The sequence below is a fragment of the Pyxicephalus adspersus genome, chromosome 8 (assembly GCF_032062135.1).
Source record: "Pyxicephalus adspersus chromosome 8, UCB_Pads_2.0, whole genome shotgun sequence".
In the NCBI taxonomy this organism is placed as follows: Eukaryota; Metazoa; Chordata; class Amphibia; order Anura; family Pyxicephalidae; genus Pyxicephalus; species Pyxicephalus adspersus.
Genome location: NC_092865.1, coordinates 14,774,043 through 14,791,382, shown reverse-complemented (window position 1 = coordinate 14,791,382; position 17,340 = coordinate 14,774,043). Strand labels below are relative to the sequence as shown.

Here is a 17,340-nt window from a genome sequence, read left to right as displayed (position 1 = left end):
ATTTATGAAACTGTTGGCTAGGCAAAACCAATAAGCAAACACCAGCTTGCCAAAAGTGGCGTGTCGAAGGCTTGTCTAGCAGAGCTTCCACTATAAAAACCCCGCGATGTCCATAGTCAAGTATTCACCATCATCATGAGGGGAATCATCCTTGCAATAGTGCTCGCACTAGCGAGTAAGTAGCTTTGCAATAAAATATCATTTTAATTATTTTTTAGATATAGATGATTTTCTAGCAAATAGTTATACGTTATTTTAAAACTAATACCTATTAAAAATAGTTTTCTATTTCTAAATAAATTATTTTAATTTTAATTATAATTCCTATTTACAAATATATTGCATTTCATTTATAGTCTTTTTTTCTTTTGTTAAATGTGATGTGATACATAGTCTAATTTTATAAATCATTGTATTTTTTGTAAATATAATAACACTAATATGTGCAAGTCTTCTGGCATAAGTAAATTTACTAAAATCTATTCAAAATAACTTAAAATGTACTTATTTATTTTAACAACATTGGTAAATGTGCTAAATTTATATTACATACAATATACTGCTTAATAAATACTTTTTCTCGGGGATAATAATAACATTATTATTTCATTTCTTTTAAACAGGTGCTGACAATGCCAATATAGGTAACAACAATATTATATATATATATATATATATATATATATATATATATATATATATATATATATATATATATATTAATATATTTTATTTTTCAACAGTTATAACTGGTTTGATTAAAAACCTGGTTTTGTTAATTGCATGTTAACTTTTTTTTCCTCATTCACCAAAAAGTACATTTAGAAATTTGTAATAGCTCTATTTCTCAATTAGCCTACAGTAATTTCAGTAAATTAAAAATTAAAACTGTAACTATTATAGTTATAGCTAAAAATAACTGTTTATTTCACTTAGTACCTAGCCAATTCATTATTTTAAAAGCGCATTGGCAGAAAAATATTTGAGATATTTCACTTTCCACTTAATGCAATTATAGCATATGTAGTGCAACATAATACCCTTTTTAAAATTATTTAAAGTGAATTAAATTAGCAAAATACACATACAATGAATATTTTGTACAAAAATGTACAAAAATAGAAAACAGTAATCAAAAAATACATACACAGTACAAAAATAAAACAGATAGACTCACATAATACCTTTTAAATAGCATGCAATTTTTTTTGTCTCATTATATATACACAGAAGGAATGTTTTATTTATGCAATTTGCTTTTACATAATTGACTCTTTATAAGCCTGTGATGCCATAACAGTCAATATATGCAATTGTAAGACATATTATCTTGTTCACTGTAGAAAAATATCAGAATTACCAAGAAAAGCCTTTATAGGGCCTGACTGAATAAATCTGTCAAAGATTGGGGAAGATTATCATGGGTGAATCTGGTTGATATAGAATACCAAAATGAACTTCTTAAAATTTAATTTTAACATTTAATTTCTTTAATTCTGTCTAGATCTATCCCATATTGGCTGTATCACTCAGATACAGCCCATAATAGTCTATCTTTTCCAGTCTTGACGAGCTTTAATTAATCAGGCCCAAAGAATAAATTCATGTTCTGCAAGACCATCTGTACATTTTCCATATACAATAATGGAAGTTACCCTTTCCAACATTTTATCCTATACTACATCTACACATCATGATAAACTGGTGGCCTTAACAGACACTAATAGTCTCAATAAACTGGACTTGTTCTTTAATTTCACCAATCGTAAAGTATCTTTCTCAGTTATAAGAACTTCATTACAACTAAGATAGTTGCTTCAATTAGTGATAAAACATCTTTAACAGATCAGAACAAGTCCAGTTAAATGTGACTAATTATTAATAATACAAACTATACCATAATCTGTATAAATAAAAACCTTCTTAGACAATGCTAGCAAAAGAAACATTGGTAATATCAACTATTTATAGGTAAAGTGTCCCAACGAATTCTGCCTTCAGCTCACAATCAATTTATTTTGCAGAACCTACGTTCAGCCAGAATAAAGTAACCCTGTATGACTATGAGACCTATACTATGATCGGACTTCCAGAAAATGACTTTGCCCGCACTGGAGTGAATTTGCAAGCAAAACTTGAGATCAGGCCCCATGGCCAAAGGACATACCAAATTAAGGTAAGAGGGACAATCTGAAGTAAAAAGGAGATAAGATGAGCATGAGCACAATTACACTAATGAAGTTGGTGCAGGTTTTATCCACATTTCTTAAAGAGAGGGATACTTATTTAGATTATATTATTACATATATTTCTATTCCACCTACTCAAAATATTTTCACTCTAGTCCTGTGTTTCTCAACCAGACTTCCGTTAAACCCTAGGGTTCCTTCAAAGGTTTCTAGGAGTTCCTTGAGCAATGAGCAATTTGGGACTTCCAGGTCAGTTTACCTAATAACAATGATCTTTTTGGCTATCTGTAAGGGTACATTTTTTCCATTTTCCAGCAATATAAGAGCCATTCTTCCCACTGACCACCACACTAATTTACCGTGAGCTGGGGATATAGCAGGAGTTCCCAGAAGACCTGGAAGATATATCATGTTAAAAATGTTGAGAAACGCCACTCAAGTACTAGGTTTAGGTGGCCTTTTTATCAATTGGAACCTGTGTGGGTCTTTAACTCAAGCAGATTCTCCCACAGTTATGCCTAAAAATGAGTTTAGTGTTTTCCTCAGTTACTTCTAGCACATGACAATGCTTGCGCTAAATTTACCATTCAGTATGCAATGTACAGTGATATAATTTAAACAGCTGAACTATATCTAATAATTTGTCTATTTTCAGTAATTAATCATACATCTGCTTTTTTAATAGCATCTTGAAGGCCGTTGTTTTTTTGCTATTGAGCCCCACAAAACTTCAAATAATAAGTTAAATTTGCTGGTTGTAGAGCTGTTTTTTAACAGTAATTATTGAATTTTTAGTACTACCTAAACTGCTATGATACTTTTGTCCTTTAGGCTGTGTCTATTAACGTAAAGGAGGTTACAGGTGCATGGCCCAAAGATCCATTCACTCGCTCCTCTAAGCTGACCCAAGCCCTGTCGGACCAGTTTGTCAAACCCATCAAGTTTGAGTATCACAATGGGCGTATTGGAGACATCTTTGCCCCTAACGATGTTACAGACACTGTCCTCAACTTGTTTAAAGGAATTCTAAACATGATAAATGTCAACATCAAGAAGTCCCAAAATGTGTACGACCTGCAAGAGGTTGGTGTTTGTTTCATAGCCTTTACCTCTTCTTTAAAGTAATTTTGAGGGAATATAATTATATCTAAGAGTATATGGTAGTATAAATATTTCTTTTTTATTTATATATTATTTGATAGTATAAATAAGGTGTACAATAGAAACATTTTCTAGGACTTTCTAGTTAGACTGTTTATGCTTTTGTAGAGTTTCATCCAGTTTCCTCTTTAACCATCACTATTGAATGGTACATACTTGTAGGCACGGACTAGGTCCTCAAAGTTAGAGGTACAAATCTAAGAGGTAATAAAAAAAATTCTTTATCCTTATATGTTTCTTTAATGTTAACTTATCTGTTCAATCTGTATTACAGTCCAGCGTTGGGGGTGTCTGCCACACTAGATATGTGGTCCAAGAGGACAAGAGGGATGAGCTGGTTATTGTGAAATCCACAGACTTCAACAACTGCCAGGACAGAGTAATGAAGAATATTGGAATGTCTTTCATGGATAACTGCGAACCTTGCCAAAGGGTACAGTTTATTTCTGCACTTTTATGAAAACTAAGAAGTAAATGTGCAGTTGCTTTCTAAAACATACAATTTGGATTACTTGTTCCTATACAATAAAAGTTGCTGACTGGTCTTTGTAGTCAACAGCTTTTCCTTTGCTTTTGTTTTCTCTCTTTTTTTTACTTTTCTCATAAATTATGCTCCTTGTTGTTGATGATGACTGACTCTCTTTATATCATCTAGATGCACAGGAATGTACGTAATGCTGCAACATCCACCATCAAGATGAGAAATAGAATCATCCAACAGGTTGTCTCAGAGCAAATCATCTACTACACTCCATTACAAGAACGTAATGGTGGTGCCGTAATGGAAGCTAAGTGAGTATTTACCATTACCAAGCCTCCTGAATTTCTGAATTTCACATCTGTTTAGCAATTACAAGGTTAACAAGCTACTAAGAGTAATTGCAATCAGTTACCAGTGAAATTCATTTTCAAACTATATGGCTCTATGTGAAGGATATTTCCACTCTCAGCAAGTATTGTAGCATACTGTGAGGTCATCCAACTTAGACCTGATCATCGTTTGAAGAGCATTTCTAAGCATTTTCCAACATTTCCTTGGTAATTCAAGTCAGGCCTTGGAAAACCATTTCCTGGTAGTCAGAAGTTTGTACCCTGAAACCTTTATGATATACCACTCAAAAAGAAAGTCTTTGCAGATTGGATAGCCAGCATTTTTGTCTTTATTGCCGAAAGTTGAAACCCCTTAATAACTCATTAGACACTGGCACTGGAAGTAGTCATTATCTGGCTATCTATGGTTAGACTCCAAAATTCATTTAAATGTGTTTTGTTTTTAGACAAGTCCTGACCTGGACTGGAACCAGAAGCAGCCAGTCAAATCCCCCACAAATTCAGTTTGAGAATCGTGGGAATCTCTACTACAATTTTGCTGATGAAATATACCAAATCCCTTATGTTCTTCTAAAGACCAAGAACCTTGAAGCTCAGGTATAATGAATAAACATGATATTCCCATTGCATTGTGTTTTTATGTATATAAAACTAAAAGAATAATAAATGTTTCAGAATTATTATTGTCGTAGCTCATATCCTGGTACGTAACATGTCATAAATCTGACCAGTTCTCCACTGTACTCCTATCAGATTGAGGAAATTGTTGAACACATAGTACAGAACAACCAGGGGCAGATCCACCATGATGTCACATTGAAGTTCATGCAAATGGTACAGTTGATGCGCCACGCTTCTCCCGAGATTCTCCACACAATTTGGAAGCAAATTGCACAAAGAACAAGACACAGGTAAGCAATTTACTTATCCAACACTCCTAATATTTAAATCTTAAGATAGGTCCAAGTTCTATTTTTGATCTTGGGTTCTGTCCAACCTGCCCATTTTTTGGAAAAGGGGCTGCTTACTTTCCCTAAAACCCTTTTTAACACTTGGAACAAAAAATGAGAATTTATTATAAATTAGAGAAGTTCATTGTAAGAGTTTAAGATTTTGGGCTTGATTTATTAAAGCTCCCCAAGGCTGGAGAAGATACACTTTTATCAGTTAAACTGGGTGACTCCGCAAACTTGGAATAGATTTCTTAAAAGTAATTTGCTATTTGTTAACAAATGTTTTCAATCCTGTACCAGATCAATTCCAGGTTTCCTGGATCACCCAGCTTCACTGATGAAAGTGTGTATCCTCTCCAGCTTTGGAGAGCTTTCATAAATTAGGTCCTCTAAATCCATTAGCTCTGTAATCAGCAAAGATCTTTTTCTCTCAGCCGGGGACATGTCAAACCACTGTAGTGAACACACTGTTCCCACATAGCAAGCAACTGTTCCCTTCTGCAGTATGCTTAGAATTTGGAGCTATCCTGGAGCTAAACTTTTGGGTGCAATAGCTTACCAGCATCACTGCTGTGTGTGTTTAAATGACTAACCTAATCTATAATTGGTAATATCGCTTCAATCTTCATAAAATAACTTTGCCTATGATCTACTATATTCAATTGTTTTATCTCCTGCAGAAACTGGTTCCTGCAGGGTCTTCGCATGACTGGAAATGCAGACTGCTTAAAGTTCATGCAACAAATCTTTCACAATGGGGAACTTACCGATGTAGAAGCTATGTTATTGATTCCCCCAGCATTGCACATTGCCAGAGGCAGCCAACGGGTTTTGCAGATCTCCCAAGTATGTATTGTTGCTAGGATTACCATTTATTATTTTATATTCTCAAACTTCCCCTATCTAAATATATTTCAGATGTCTAGCTGGTATTGTAGTTGTGTATAGCTTGGTAGCCACACCCATGTTTTTAGCTGACAAGCCACTTAGAAACTCTGATTTCATGTCTTCCATTCAATAAAAAAAAGATTATGTACAATTAGTTACTAGTTATGTAAATGTTATACTATGCATGACAATCAAATAATGATGCCACTGCATGATTAAGCTTTACAACAATCCTTCTACAGGTCACTAGCTACAGTTTGCATGCTTCTCATTGGCTGCTTTCCTTTTTTTCTAGGAATTATTCAAAGACCCCAAAATTAGGAAAAATCCAACACTTTACAAACTTACAGTCCTGGGCTGTGCTTCAATAGTCAAAAAACACTGTGCTCATCTGTCAACCTGCCCTGAGTCTGCTTTGGAGGTGAGTTATTCTTGACTGGTAAAGTAACATGGTTTCTGTTTTCTATGGATGAAATCCCATTTTTATCTAAATTATTTGCATTCAGTTAAATCATACTCATGGCATACAAAGATTGGACAGGCGTATAAAAAGCTTCTTCAACTCACAGGGGGTGGACATAGTGTCTTTATAATTGCCTAGTATATTAATTGTAAACATTTTGAATCTATTGGTCATCGCTAATAGTGAACATGGCTGAACAGGGCCACATTTCGGGCAAATTCACAAAGCAATTTCTTATACAGTAATGTTAATAGTATAAAGTAGAGTATTGTCTGGATAGTGGTCACAATTAATTGTTACCAAATATGGTCAGAAAATCCTATTCTGTGTGGAAAAGCAGTAATGTCTTTAATTATACAAAAAAACATGCAGTGTAATTAATATCTAAAACAAAGCTATTCAAAACTATGTTTTTTTTTTCATAAGCTTACCTTGTAGTTCAGGCTGCAAGGACAAACCAGAAAAGTCTTAGGGATTCAAGCACTAGGTAACCAATATACCAAAGCTGTGTTAAAGTATTCCTTCTATTATTACCAAACTATATTTGCTTCTTTAGCCCCTTCATGACTTGGCTGCTGAAGCTCTAAGCAAGGTCCATGACGAGGAAATGTCTTTGGCTTTGAAAGCCCTTGGTAATGCTGGTCAACCTCAAAGCATTAAACGTGTCCAGAAATTTTTGCCAGGATTTTCCACCAATGCTGCTCAGCTTCCAAATAGAGTCAAGGTTGATGCAGTCATGGCAATGAGGAACATCGCCAGAAAGGATCCACGTAAGGTAAAAGCAACCTAGAGTATCTCTAAATATATTTTGAGGTAGTAGCCTTGCTACTTTTTCTAGAAATAAATACATCTTTTTATTTTAGGTACAAGAAATTCTCATGCAAGTATACATGGATCGCAACGTTCACACAGAAGTGAGGATGATGGCTAGTTTGGCCTTATTTGAGACCAAACCTGGCTCTGCCATGGTCACCAACATTGCCAACGTGGCTGTCAGGGAAAGCAAAGCCAACTTACAGCTTGCAAGCTTTGTATACTCTCAAATGAAAGCCTTGGCTAAGAGCAGTGTTCCCCAACTAGAACCCCTGTAAGTATCAAAAATTAGGGCTGTTTATGGGCTTTCAATCTCAAAAACGAAATTGTCTGTTAGTGTTAAGATTTATATTTCTAATTAAGATGTTTGTTAGGGTTGACACTTTATAACTAATCAGACATCTTTCTACTAGGGCTGCTTCTTGCAACGTGGTCCTTAAACTCTTCAATCCAAACATTGATAATCTGGGATACCGCTTCAGCCATGTCATTCGTATGGACACATTCAAATGTAGGTATAACGGTAAACAGTATGGGCCTTATTTGTTAAAGCGCTCCAAGGCTGGAATAGATATACTTTTAATAGTGAAGCTGGGTGACCCTAGCCAATGTGCAATAGATTACTTCAAAGTAATTTGTTATTAAATGTTTTGAATCCTGAGCCAGATCCATTTCAGGTTTGCTGGATTACCCAGCTTCACTATTGAAAGTGTATCCTCTCCAGCCTTGGAGAGCTTTAATAAACCAGAGACTATATACTAACTGCCTATTACATAATAATTGCTTAGAGTCCTAAACTGGTCCTTTCCATTATAGATTCCGCCATGTCTGGAGCTGCTGTAAAGATCTTCTCCATGAACAGTCCAAACACTATGTTTCCTGTATTCCTGCTTGGAAAACTGAGGGGCTACATTGGTGGTGCAGAAGTTGACGTAGTTGAGGTATAGTAAAATGTTTTTTCTTTTTTTTTTATATATGTTGTTTTACCTACATACAAACATTACATCGTTTTACTGTTGCCTCAAAATCCAAGATGGACCAGGAAACGAGTATTCCTGAGCAACTGTATATAATATATAAATCCTGTTTAATAATAATTAATAATAATACACATGGATTTATATCCAAGATAAAGAAGGGTAGTTGTGGGATTGAAACCAAATTTATATAGATAATAGGGGACTGATATACTAAAAGATGAGAATGTTCACTTTAATTACCCAAACATGGAAAAAACAAATTTATGTTTTGTTTTTGCCAATTTGGGTTTGCAAAGTGAAGGAAGCTTCAACTAACACCAATGACTTCATAAATCTGTTTTCTCCTTTAGTTAGCATGTTTCCGGTCAGTATACCAGATTGGTGGTTCCCTCTGTTATTTAAGGGTTTATAAAAGATTCATGCATTTATTTATTATTTTGCACATATGCCTGAAGTTCATATTTAATTATCCACAGCTATCAACAATCTAGTGATAATACTCTAATCCAGTAATAAAGAATATGTTTTATTTACATTCACCTGAGAATAACTAGATTTGTGTTTATTTTAACTCTCTTTTTTTATTCTTTGCACAGGTTGGTTTAAGAGCAGAAGGGCTTACCCAGATCCTGAGGCGGCAAGATATTCAGTTTGGTGAACTGCCAATGCGTAAGAAGATCAGCCAGATTGTAAAATTGGTGAGATCAATTTACTTTATTCTTTTATCTCCTCAACCTGTTTCACAGTGCAATACAGAGTTCATTAAACCATTTACAGCAGTTTCTGTGGGGGAGCTTACAGTCTAGTAAAAGAAGTAGCTTAAAATGTAAAAACCTTCAAAATCCTAAAAGTAGAAAATTTAACCTGGTTTTCCAGATGCCTTATGCACAAGCTTCCATTTTTTCTTTTCAGCATTCAAATAAAAACTGGCTTTCAATAATATCTTTATAATTTTGGACATAAGAGAAGTATAAACTCAATTTGAACTTTTTTTTAACAGTTAAAGGGATTCAGAGCTCAGCCTTTACAGACCCCCCTGTTATCTGTGTACATCAAAGTCTTTGGCCAAGAAGTTTCCTTCAGTAATATCAACAAAGCGACCATTCAGGCTATAACCCAGGTAAGAACCACTGTAGGTTCAGGAATATAGAAGCTACATATATTTTGTCTCTTTTCACATACAATATTTTTGTTCCATTCCATTTAGGCATTGAATGAGCCAACAGAAAGGCATGCTACCATCAAGAACATTGTCAACAAGCTTGTAAATGGCTTGGTCGGCCAGTATGCACGCGCAGTTGTGGCTGTTGAGGCCCGCCACATCACACCAACCACTGCTGGTTGGCCAATGGAGATCAGCTGGTATACCACCGCTGTGGGAAATGCCCCAGTCAACAGTATGTACACCTACATATATCAATTAATATGTACCTTTTGTATGATAAAGGGTCAGTTTTGTATTTTTGCATGTTTGTTCAACCATTGTTATTTTTATTAAATTATTTCATTTTGTGCAGTTGGTGTTAAGATGACCCCATCCTATTCACCAGATTTTAGCATCGCTCAGCTGCTAGACACTCAGGTGCAAATCAATGCAGACCTCAATCCAAGGTGAAAACAAATTTACTATTAACATTGCACATTGTTTATTAACCAAAAAAGTTTTTTGTGAGAAAATAGGAACTTTGTGTCAGAATGTTCCCATAACACATCATGTCCCTTTTTTTCCCACAGTGCATTAATTCATGTGGTAGGTACCATGGGTATAAACACGCCATTGTTCCAGCATGGGTTGGAGTTCCATGGAAAAGGCCTTGTGAACATCCCAACAAAATTTAATGCCATAGCAAACCTAAAGGAAAATAATGTTAGGATTGAAACACAGCCATGCCAGCAAGAGGATGATCTTATTCAGCTAAGGTATTTTTTTAACTGTGTATTTTGTCTTTTTTTTCTGATCTTTATTAATTAATACAACACTATGACCCTGGGGGCATTGCTGAGCTCATAGCAAAAAGAGTAAGCAAGGGGATGGTATGGGCTATAATAAATCTGTCATGGTGTCTGTAAATGTTGGTTGACCATGTTTCAATTTTTTTTTCCAGTGCCCAAACATTTGCTGTCTCAAGAAATGTTGAAGACTTGGATGCAGTTAGGAAGATACACCTTGTGCCTGTATCAGTCAGCCAGGACATCCTGAGGAAGCACTTTGAATCAACAGGAAGGACATCAGCAGAAGGAGCTAGCATGATGGTAACCAACAAGACTCTTTATGTACCCTTTGTTGTATCTTTCATTTGTAATAATAATTTATTAATTTTAACACCTTATTCTTTTATATTTCTAGGAAACTTCAGCGGAGGCTGGAAACAAGAAATATATGGGTCTTACCAGAGTAACACAAAAAAACCCTTCACCAAGAAAATTGTGCATCCACATTCCCAATCTGCCAATTCAGCTTTGCTTGAAACACCAGTCCAGGAGCGCAGCAGGCCGCAAACATTCATTGTTCTATCAAGTAGTTGGCAGTCATGAAACCATGTTCACAATGAAACCAGGTAAAGTTCCCACGTAGGCTCTGTAACATATCCATTGTATGGATAATTATCTGTACAGTTTTGTGACTGGTGTCGTTGTGTCCGCAGCACACACTGGTCAGACCATTGAGAAAATCCAGCTTGAGGTTACTACTGGACCCAAAAGTGCTTCTAAAGTAGTGGCTATGATTAATGTAGAGGAGCATGAGGGTGAGCAGCTTGAACAACCTGAGGTACAAAAGAGGCTGAAGGTCATCCTTGGATTAGATGATGTTACTGTAAGTGATATTTTTTAGAAGACGTTGGAGTCTGATTTTTGTTTTCTTGCTTACAAATGATTTGTTTTTCAACTGCAGGCTACCAATGTAACCCTACACAGAAGGAATAATCAAAACAAATCAAAACACCATAACAAGTATGTCCAGGCAGAAGGAGAGACAGAACTTGCTCGCAAACAATCATCTTCAAGTTCTTCATCCTCTTCTTCCTCATCCTCCCAACAAAGCAAACAAAATCCAAGCAGCAGCAGCAGTAGCAGCAGGCAAACCCACAGAAACAAACAGGCAAAGGATCAGCAGCAAAGGGATCCCAATAAGAGAGCTAGTTCAAGCAGCAGCAGCTCAGGCAGTAGCAGCAGCTCCAGCAGTAGCAGCAGCAGCTCCAGTAGCAGCAGCTCTAGCAGCAGCTCAAGCAGAAGAGGGCATAGAAGACACAGGTCAAGCAGCAGCAGTAGTAGTAGCAGCAGCAGCAACAGTAGTAGTGGCAGCAGTAGCAGCAGCAGCAGCAGTAGCAGTAGTAGCAGCAAAAGCAGCAGCAGCAGCTCCAGAAGAAACAGCAAGAACAGACAACAAAAGGACCAACAGAAACATCATCATCAATCTAACAAGCAAAAAAGCAGTAGCAGCAGCAGCAGCAGTAGCAACAGCATGGGCAGCAGTAGCAGTAGCAGCAGTAGCAGCCAACAAGAAAAGGTAACCACAACAGCAATATAATATATCTGTGTAGTATATTTAATACCTAATAATAAACTGACAACCAGATATACAGCACTATGACTATGACTCAAGAGAAAAAAGTTGTCTATGGGGGTGGGGTACATTATAGGCAGCCTCCTTTTGTAAATTGGAGAAAAACTACAATCGACTTAATAATGCCAATGTTTTTTTTTCAAACGCATAAAGGTAATAATAATCATCCAATAAACAAATATATGGAACACCAAGAACGACTAGGGCTGCATCAAAATTTTGCTATGATTTTTAGTTAATTTTAGCCCCGGCTAAAATAATGATTTACCTATGGTAGAATGACTAACTGCAAATACCATTGTAGTAACAATTTATTGTGTAATTTTGTTAGTTAATGTACATAATTATTTATGTTCTTTTTACAGAGGCCTAGACAGTTTTACAACCTTCGCTTCAGGCCAGTCAGAGGTCAAAGAGTAAGTATCACCTTGGTGAAGGTGCTTTGTTTTTAACAACAAACATCTTTTGAGGGAGCAAAACTTATAAGGCACAACATGAGAATAAAAATAACACTATATATTCTGACATAGTGCATTAAGGGGATGATAATTTGGGAGGAATAAATTGAAACAGGATTATACCATTGCACAAAAAATCCAAATCTAATTATTTACAAACGAAAATCAACAAATATAAACTTTTTAGCTCACTGATCAAATGTAAAGCTTGGGATATTATCACCATAATTTCCTTTGCATTATTGTAATTTTAGTTTCCCAAAATGTCAGCTTTTATATGCCCAATATCTTAATTGAAGACATAACCTCAGTAATTTGGCATTTGTGATTGAAATATGACAAACAGTTACCACTGAATTTTTTTGCAGGCTAATGGCACAGCTATAACAAAAATATAAAATTGGACCTATGTGATATTAAAAACATGAATTGGATACTGAAACTTTTTTGTTTTTAGACTGCCAGCAAACAACAGGCATCTTCTTCATCTTCATCTTCAAGCTCTTCATCTTCTAGTAGCAGCAGTGCTCAACACAAGGTAGGCTTGGTGTCAAAAGATGTTTCATGCTAAACTCATCTTCTGGTAGCATGTTTCTCCTTACATTGTGTCTTGTTATAACTTTACTTAGGCCAAATTTATGGGAGACAGCAATCCTCCAGCACTGGTTGTGACTTTAAGGGCTATCAGAAATGATAACTCACGCCAAGGATACCAGATGATCGTCTACGCAGATTATTATGCTGCCAAACCTCGCCTACAAGCCTACATTGTGAACTTCACCAAGGAAAGCAGGTGGAGAACTTGCCTTAATGCTGAAGTGGTGAACTCCCATGAAGCTAAGGTAGGACAAACAGTTTTTTTTTTGCCTTAACATATAATTTTAGGTTTTCCATGCTTACATCAAAAAAACTTGTTATTTTGAATTATACAGGCCAGCCTGAAATGGGGACAGAACTGTCAAGATTACAAGATCATTGCCAAGACTCAAACTGGTCATTTGGGAAATCAGCCAGCGGTTAAGCTGAATATCAACTGGCCTAAAGTTCCCTCCAAGTTGAAGTCTTCTGTTAAATAGTAAGTTTACTCTATATAGTAACAATGTTTTTTTATAATGTCAAAGGTAATAATATTCATCCAATAATTAAATATAAAAAAACAGATATGGGAACTTCTCAAAAAAGCTTAAACGCAAAGTAAGTCCTTGAAGTATAAATCAGAAATAGTGACAAAGAAGGACAAATTGTTTCAGTTCTGTTAACATACTTTACAAGATTTTGAGGTTTGTAATCATTCATCATCGCTTTCCATTTACGCTTTTCTAGTTGCCCCTTTTTTGAAAGCTCCAACAAAGCACCATATACTTTAATGCATTCTCAAAATCTTATCTTGGTGTAAAATGTTTTCTCTGTCTTTCAGTTTGGCCCAGTATGTCCCAGGTGCTGCTTACTTGTTAGGATTCTCCGAGAGATACAAGAAGAACGCTCAGCATCAAGCAACAGCCATTCTGGCCCTTAGCTCTCCACGCACTGTTGATGTTCTTGTCAAGCTTCCAAGGGTAAAGGAAAATATTTCTGTATTTTTTTTTAGGATGTAGGAATTGCAATGGTCCCAGCAGTGACCAGGAACCTGAGATACACACATCTTTGAAGCCATAGTGTCCGAATGTCCCTATGATCAAAGACATTCATGCAAGTTTGGAGGAGCCATGTATTAGGGTCTTCCTCCATAGGTCATCCCTCAAATATTTTAGAAATTAATTTCAACTTTCCTATTTGTGACACAATTTTGCTATAAAGCAACTAATCTCTTTGTCATTATTGTCTTGTTTTAGATGACCATGTCTTACCCTGCTCTCAGAATCCCACTGCCAATTCCTTCCCGACGCATTTCACAGAACCAGATTCTGCAGGCTCCAACATGGAACATTTTCGCTGAAGCTCCACAGATCCTTAAGGAATCTATTCAAGGTTGGATTATAATTACAGATTGTACAGAATAGAAACAGTGACTACCATGACACTATTTTATATGCTAATCCAATTCACTTGTTGACAGGAGAATGCAAAGTGTCTGAAAACCAGATCACAACCTTTAATGGAGTTAATCTAGATCAGACCCTACCCGAGAGTTGCTACCACATCCTTGCCCAAGATTGCAGCGATGAGCTCAAGTTTATGGTGATGGCGAAGAGAAACAGGGGGCAGGCTAACAGAAAGGACATTAACATCAAACTTGGCCACTAGTAAGTGCTTAATCAACGTGTCCAACTCTAACTATAATGTACACCATTATTATTAAATCTATTTCTTGGCATGTTTCAAAGAGGATCAACACATCCTAGTGGCATCAATTCACATCCTTTTTAAATATGTATGTTTCTATTACCAAGTACAACGGCAGTAAGAAAGAGAAAAACACATTTAGTAGCATTTATATGCATCAGTTAACAATAATTCTGACTACCTATAACTAATTTGCCTATATAAATATTTTTATAGTTATTATTATTATTTTTACCAGTGCAACTGTATCTGATTAACACATCCATGATGTATTAGTGTACATCTTCAAGCTAAAGTCTTTTACTTTTTTAAGTAGAAGCCATTCTGTATATCTTCAGGTGTTCACTAGGTCATAGCTGACATGGAGTTTACATGGTCACAAATCTCTTTGATTGGTTCTGAATCATTAGTGGGATTGCGGATGAGAATTGGGAACCAGCAGCCGTGTTAGTCGTATAGAATAGGATGGAAGAGGGTAGAACCTAATAGCAAACATGAGGCTTATGCTGTTACCAGAAATATATCATAATATATAATAATATACCATTCCACTGACAACATAACGGAAACCATGCCTAAAGCACATTTTCTTTTTTTATACAGTGATATTAACATGGCCTGGGTGTCAGGTTCTACAGAAATTACTATCAATAACAACATCATTTCTATGGAGCAACTCCCATACAAATCCTTTGGTGGTACGTGGTCTTTCCTAAAATAACACATCTATGCAAGGTGGACTGTAATAAAATATTAAGCTAAAATATTATTTTCCTGTTGTTCAGAACCCACAATGGAAATTACCAGGACTGAGACAGGTGTGTCCCTGATAGCACCAGACTACGGTATTGAGAGTCTTTACTATGATGGAGAAAATATTCAGGTATATTTTATAGCTTTGTATGCATTCAAACTGAATATGGTTCTTATACAGCAAAATGTCAATGAGAGCTTTCTAAAGGGGCGGTAAAATATGGATTCATGCAAAAGCATTGCACCTCTTTATTATTTCTATGTCTGTCTTGCCAGATACGACCAACTCTTGCCATGAGCGGCCAGTTATGCGGTGTATGTGGTCATAATGATGAAGAGACAGTTCAAGAGTTCCGCAGACCTGATGGATCTGTTGCTGATGACGAAGCTGGCCATATTCATTCTTGGATCCTTCCATCCCAGACCTGTGCTGAAGGTACTAAAAAATCTACTTTATTATGGTGGAAAATCGTCAGCAACCAAACTGGACTCCAACACTAAACATGATGTTAGGAGTGGATCATAAAGTTGCAGAAATGTTGCCTAATTATAGATTACAAGGTCTTACACCAAATTGTCCCCCGCACACTCACCCTTCCTGGTGACCATTCTGATGATGATAATATTAATCATATTGATAAAATGCTCAATACAAAAGTCTGTACAGGGGTGGTTCAAGGTCAGCTTAAAGAAGTTATAGTAATAATTTGGGTAATTGCAAACTTATGTTAGGATTAAAAATAAAACTAATTAATGAAGAAGGAGACAAGTTTTTTATTGACTAATTTTATTTAGCTTTTGAACTATTTCTGTTTCAAGAAAAAGCTAAGAAACATTTTCCACAATCGTAATTCTCCATTGTTTCTTTCATTCTCCTAAGGTTGCAATGTTCAACAGACTCTTGTGAAACTTGAGAAAGAAATCTATGGTGAAAGGTCCAAGTGTTACTCTGTTCATCCTGTCTTGCGCTGTGCCAAAGGATGTGCTCCAGTCCAGACTGCTCAAGTGACCACTGGTTTCCACTGCTTGCCTTCTGGTAGGTGTACCTTCAACTTGTTCACTATATAATTTAACAACGCCAGTTTAATATTAAGATACTGGGCTTCTCTATTCAACTCATATAATTTTATTTACCAAAGAGTTGCCATTAAATGCTTTATGTATAAAATTTCTAATTAAGGAATAGTCTGTTCCCCTCCATGCAGTCAATCACTATTCTAGTGTTTCGTGACCTTTTACAATGACGGAACCCCTTGAAATAACTTTCAGTTCTTCGGGGAACCCCTACTATAACTACTATATCCATACAATAGCATGGTGCTCAGGATGAAGAATGCTTCCTAAATTGCTGGCTATTGAGAAGAACATCACCCTTACAGATAGCCAAACAGATCATTAGTATTAGTTAAATTGATCTAAGAGTCACAAACTGCTAATTTCCCAAGGAACTCCCAGCAACCTTTGGAGGAACCCTGGCCCTAATCTATAAAATGTCTTTTTCTCTGTAGAATCATCTCTGGACCTGGCTGAAGGACAGACATACCTGGACAAACCTGAAGACTTCTCAGAAATAGTAGAAGCTCACACTGCCTGTTCCTGTGCGACCTGCTCACCTTAATCTGATGACATCATCACTTTATTATTGGAAGATATTTTAATTCCCTGTATAATCTGTGTAGCCCACAGAGACATGATTTTCACTTCAGGGTTATCCCAGGAAGTAATCTATTCTTTGTAATGTATTTCATTACCAATAAAAGTTTGCATTCAAAAATATTGATCTATTGTTTTTTGGGTTTTTTTGCCATTGAAAATTTACATGAATAATCTACTGTTAACGAACAGGTGTACTAAAGTAAAAATGCTGTGAAAGATGAAGTTACTGAAACTGTAATTGTTCATTCTAGTGATTAACAAGTTCATTTATATAAAAGGCTTGAAGCTCAAAACACATTTGAAGTCACGGAAATAGATATGTGACAACACAAAATAACACAAATTTA

General features: G+C 35.9%; 1 protein-coding gene across 1 annotated transcript; it reads left to right on the top strand.

Moving 5' to 3' along the window:
- Positions 1 to 17,113, top strand: LOC140336184 (vitellogenin-A2-like). The gene is made up of 35 exons (XM_072419196.1): positions 1 to 175; positions 624 to 644; positions 2,025 to 2,176; positions 3,021 to 3,272; positions 3,625 to 3,783; positions 4,006 to 4,142; positions 4,628 to 4,778; positions 4,935 to 5,092; positions 5,815 to 5,980; positions 6,318 to 6,443; positions 7,042 to 7,260; positions 7,349 to 7,572; positions 7,712 to 7,809; positions 8,115 to 8,239; positions 8,875 to 8,976; positions 9,279 to 9,398; positions 9,486 to 9,675; positions 9,796 to 9,889; positions 10,013 to 10,198; positions 10,384 to 10,531; positions 10,626 to 10,836; positions 10,924 to 11,093; positions 11,172 to 11,786; positions 12,209 to 12,259; positions 12,759 to 12,839; positions 12,931 to 13,143; positions 13,234 to 13,376; positions 13,719 to 13,857; positions 14,134 to 14,269; positions 14,358 to 14,544; positions 15,188 to 15,282; positions 15,370 to 15,467; positions 15,614 to 15,773; positions 16,218 to 16,373; positions 16,846 to 17,113. Exons 1-35 carry the CDS (start codon positions 136 to 138, stop codon positions 16,953 to 16,955), a joined length of 5,433 nt encoding a protein of 1,810 aa, XP_072275297.1. The 5' UTR covers positions 1 to 135; the 3' UTR covers positions 16,956 to 17,113.
- The last annotated feature ends 227 nt before the right edge of the window (positions 17,114 to 17,340 follow it).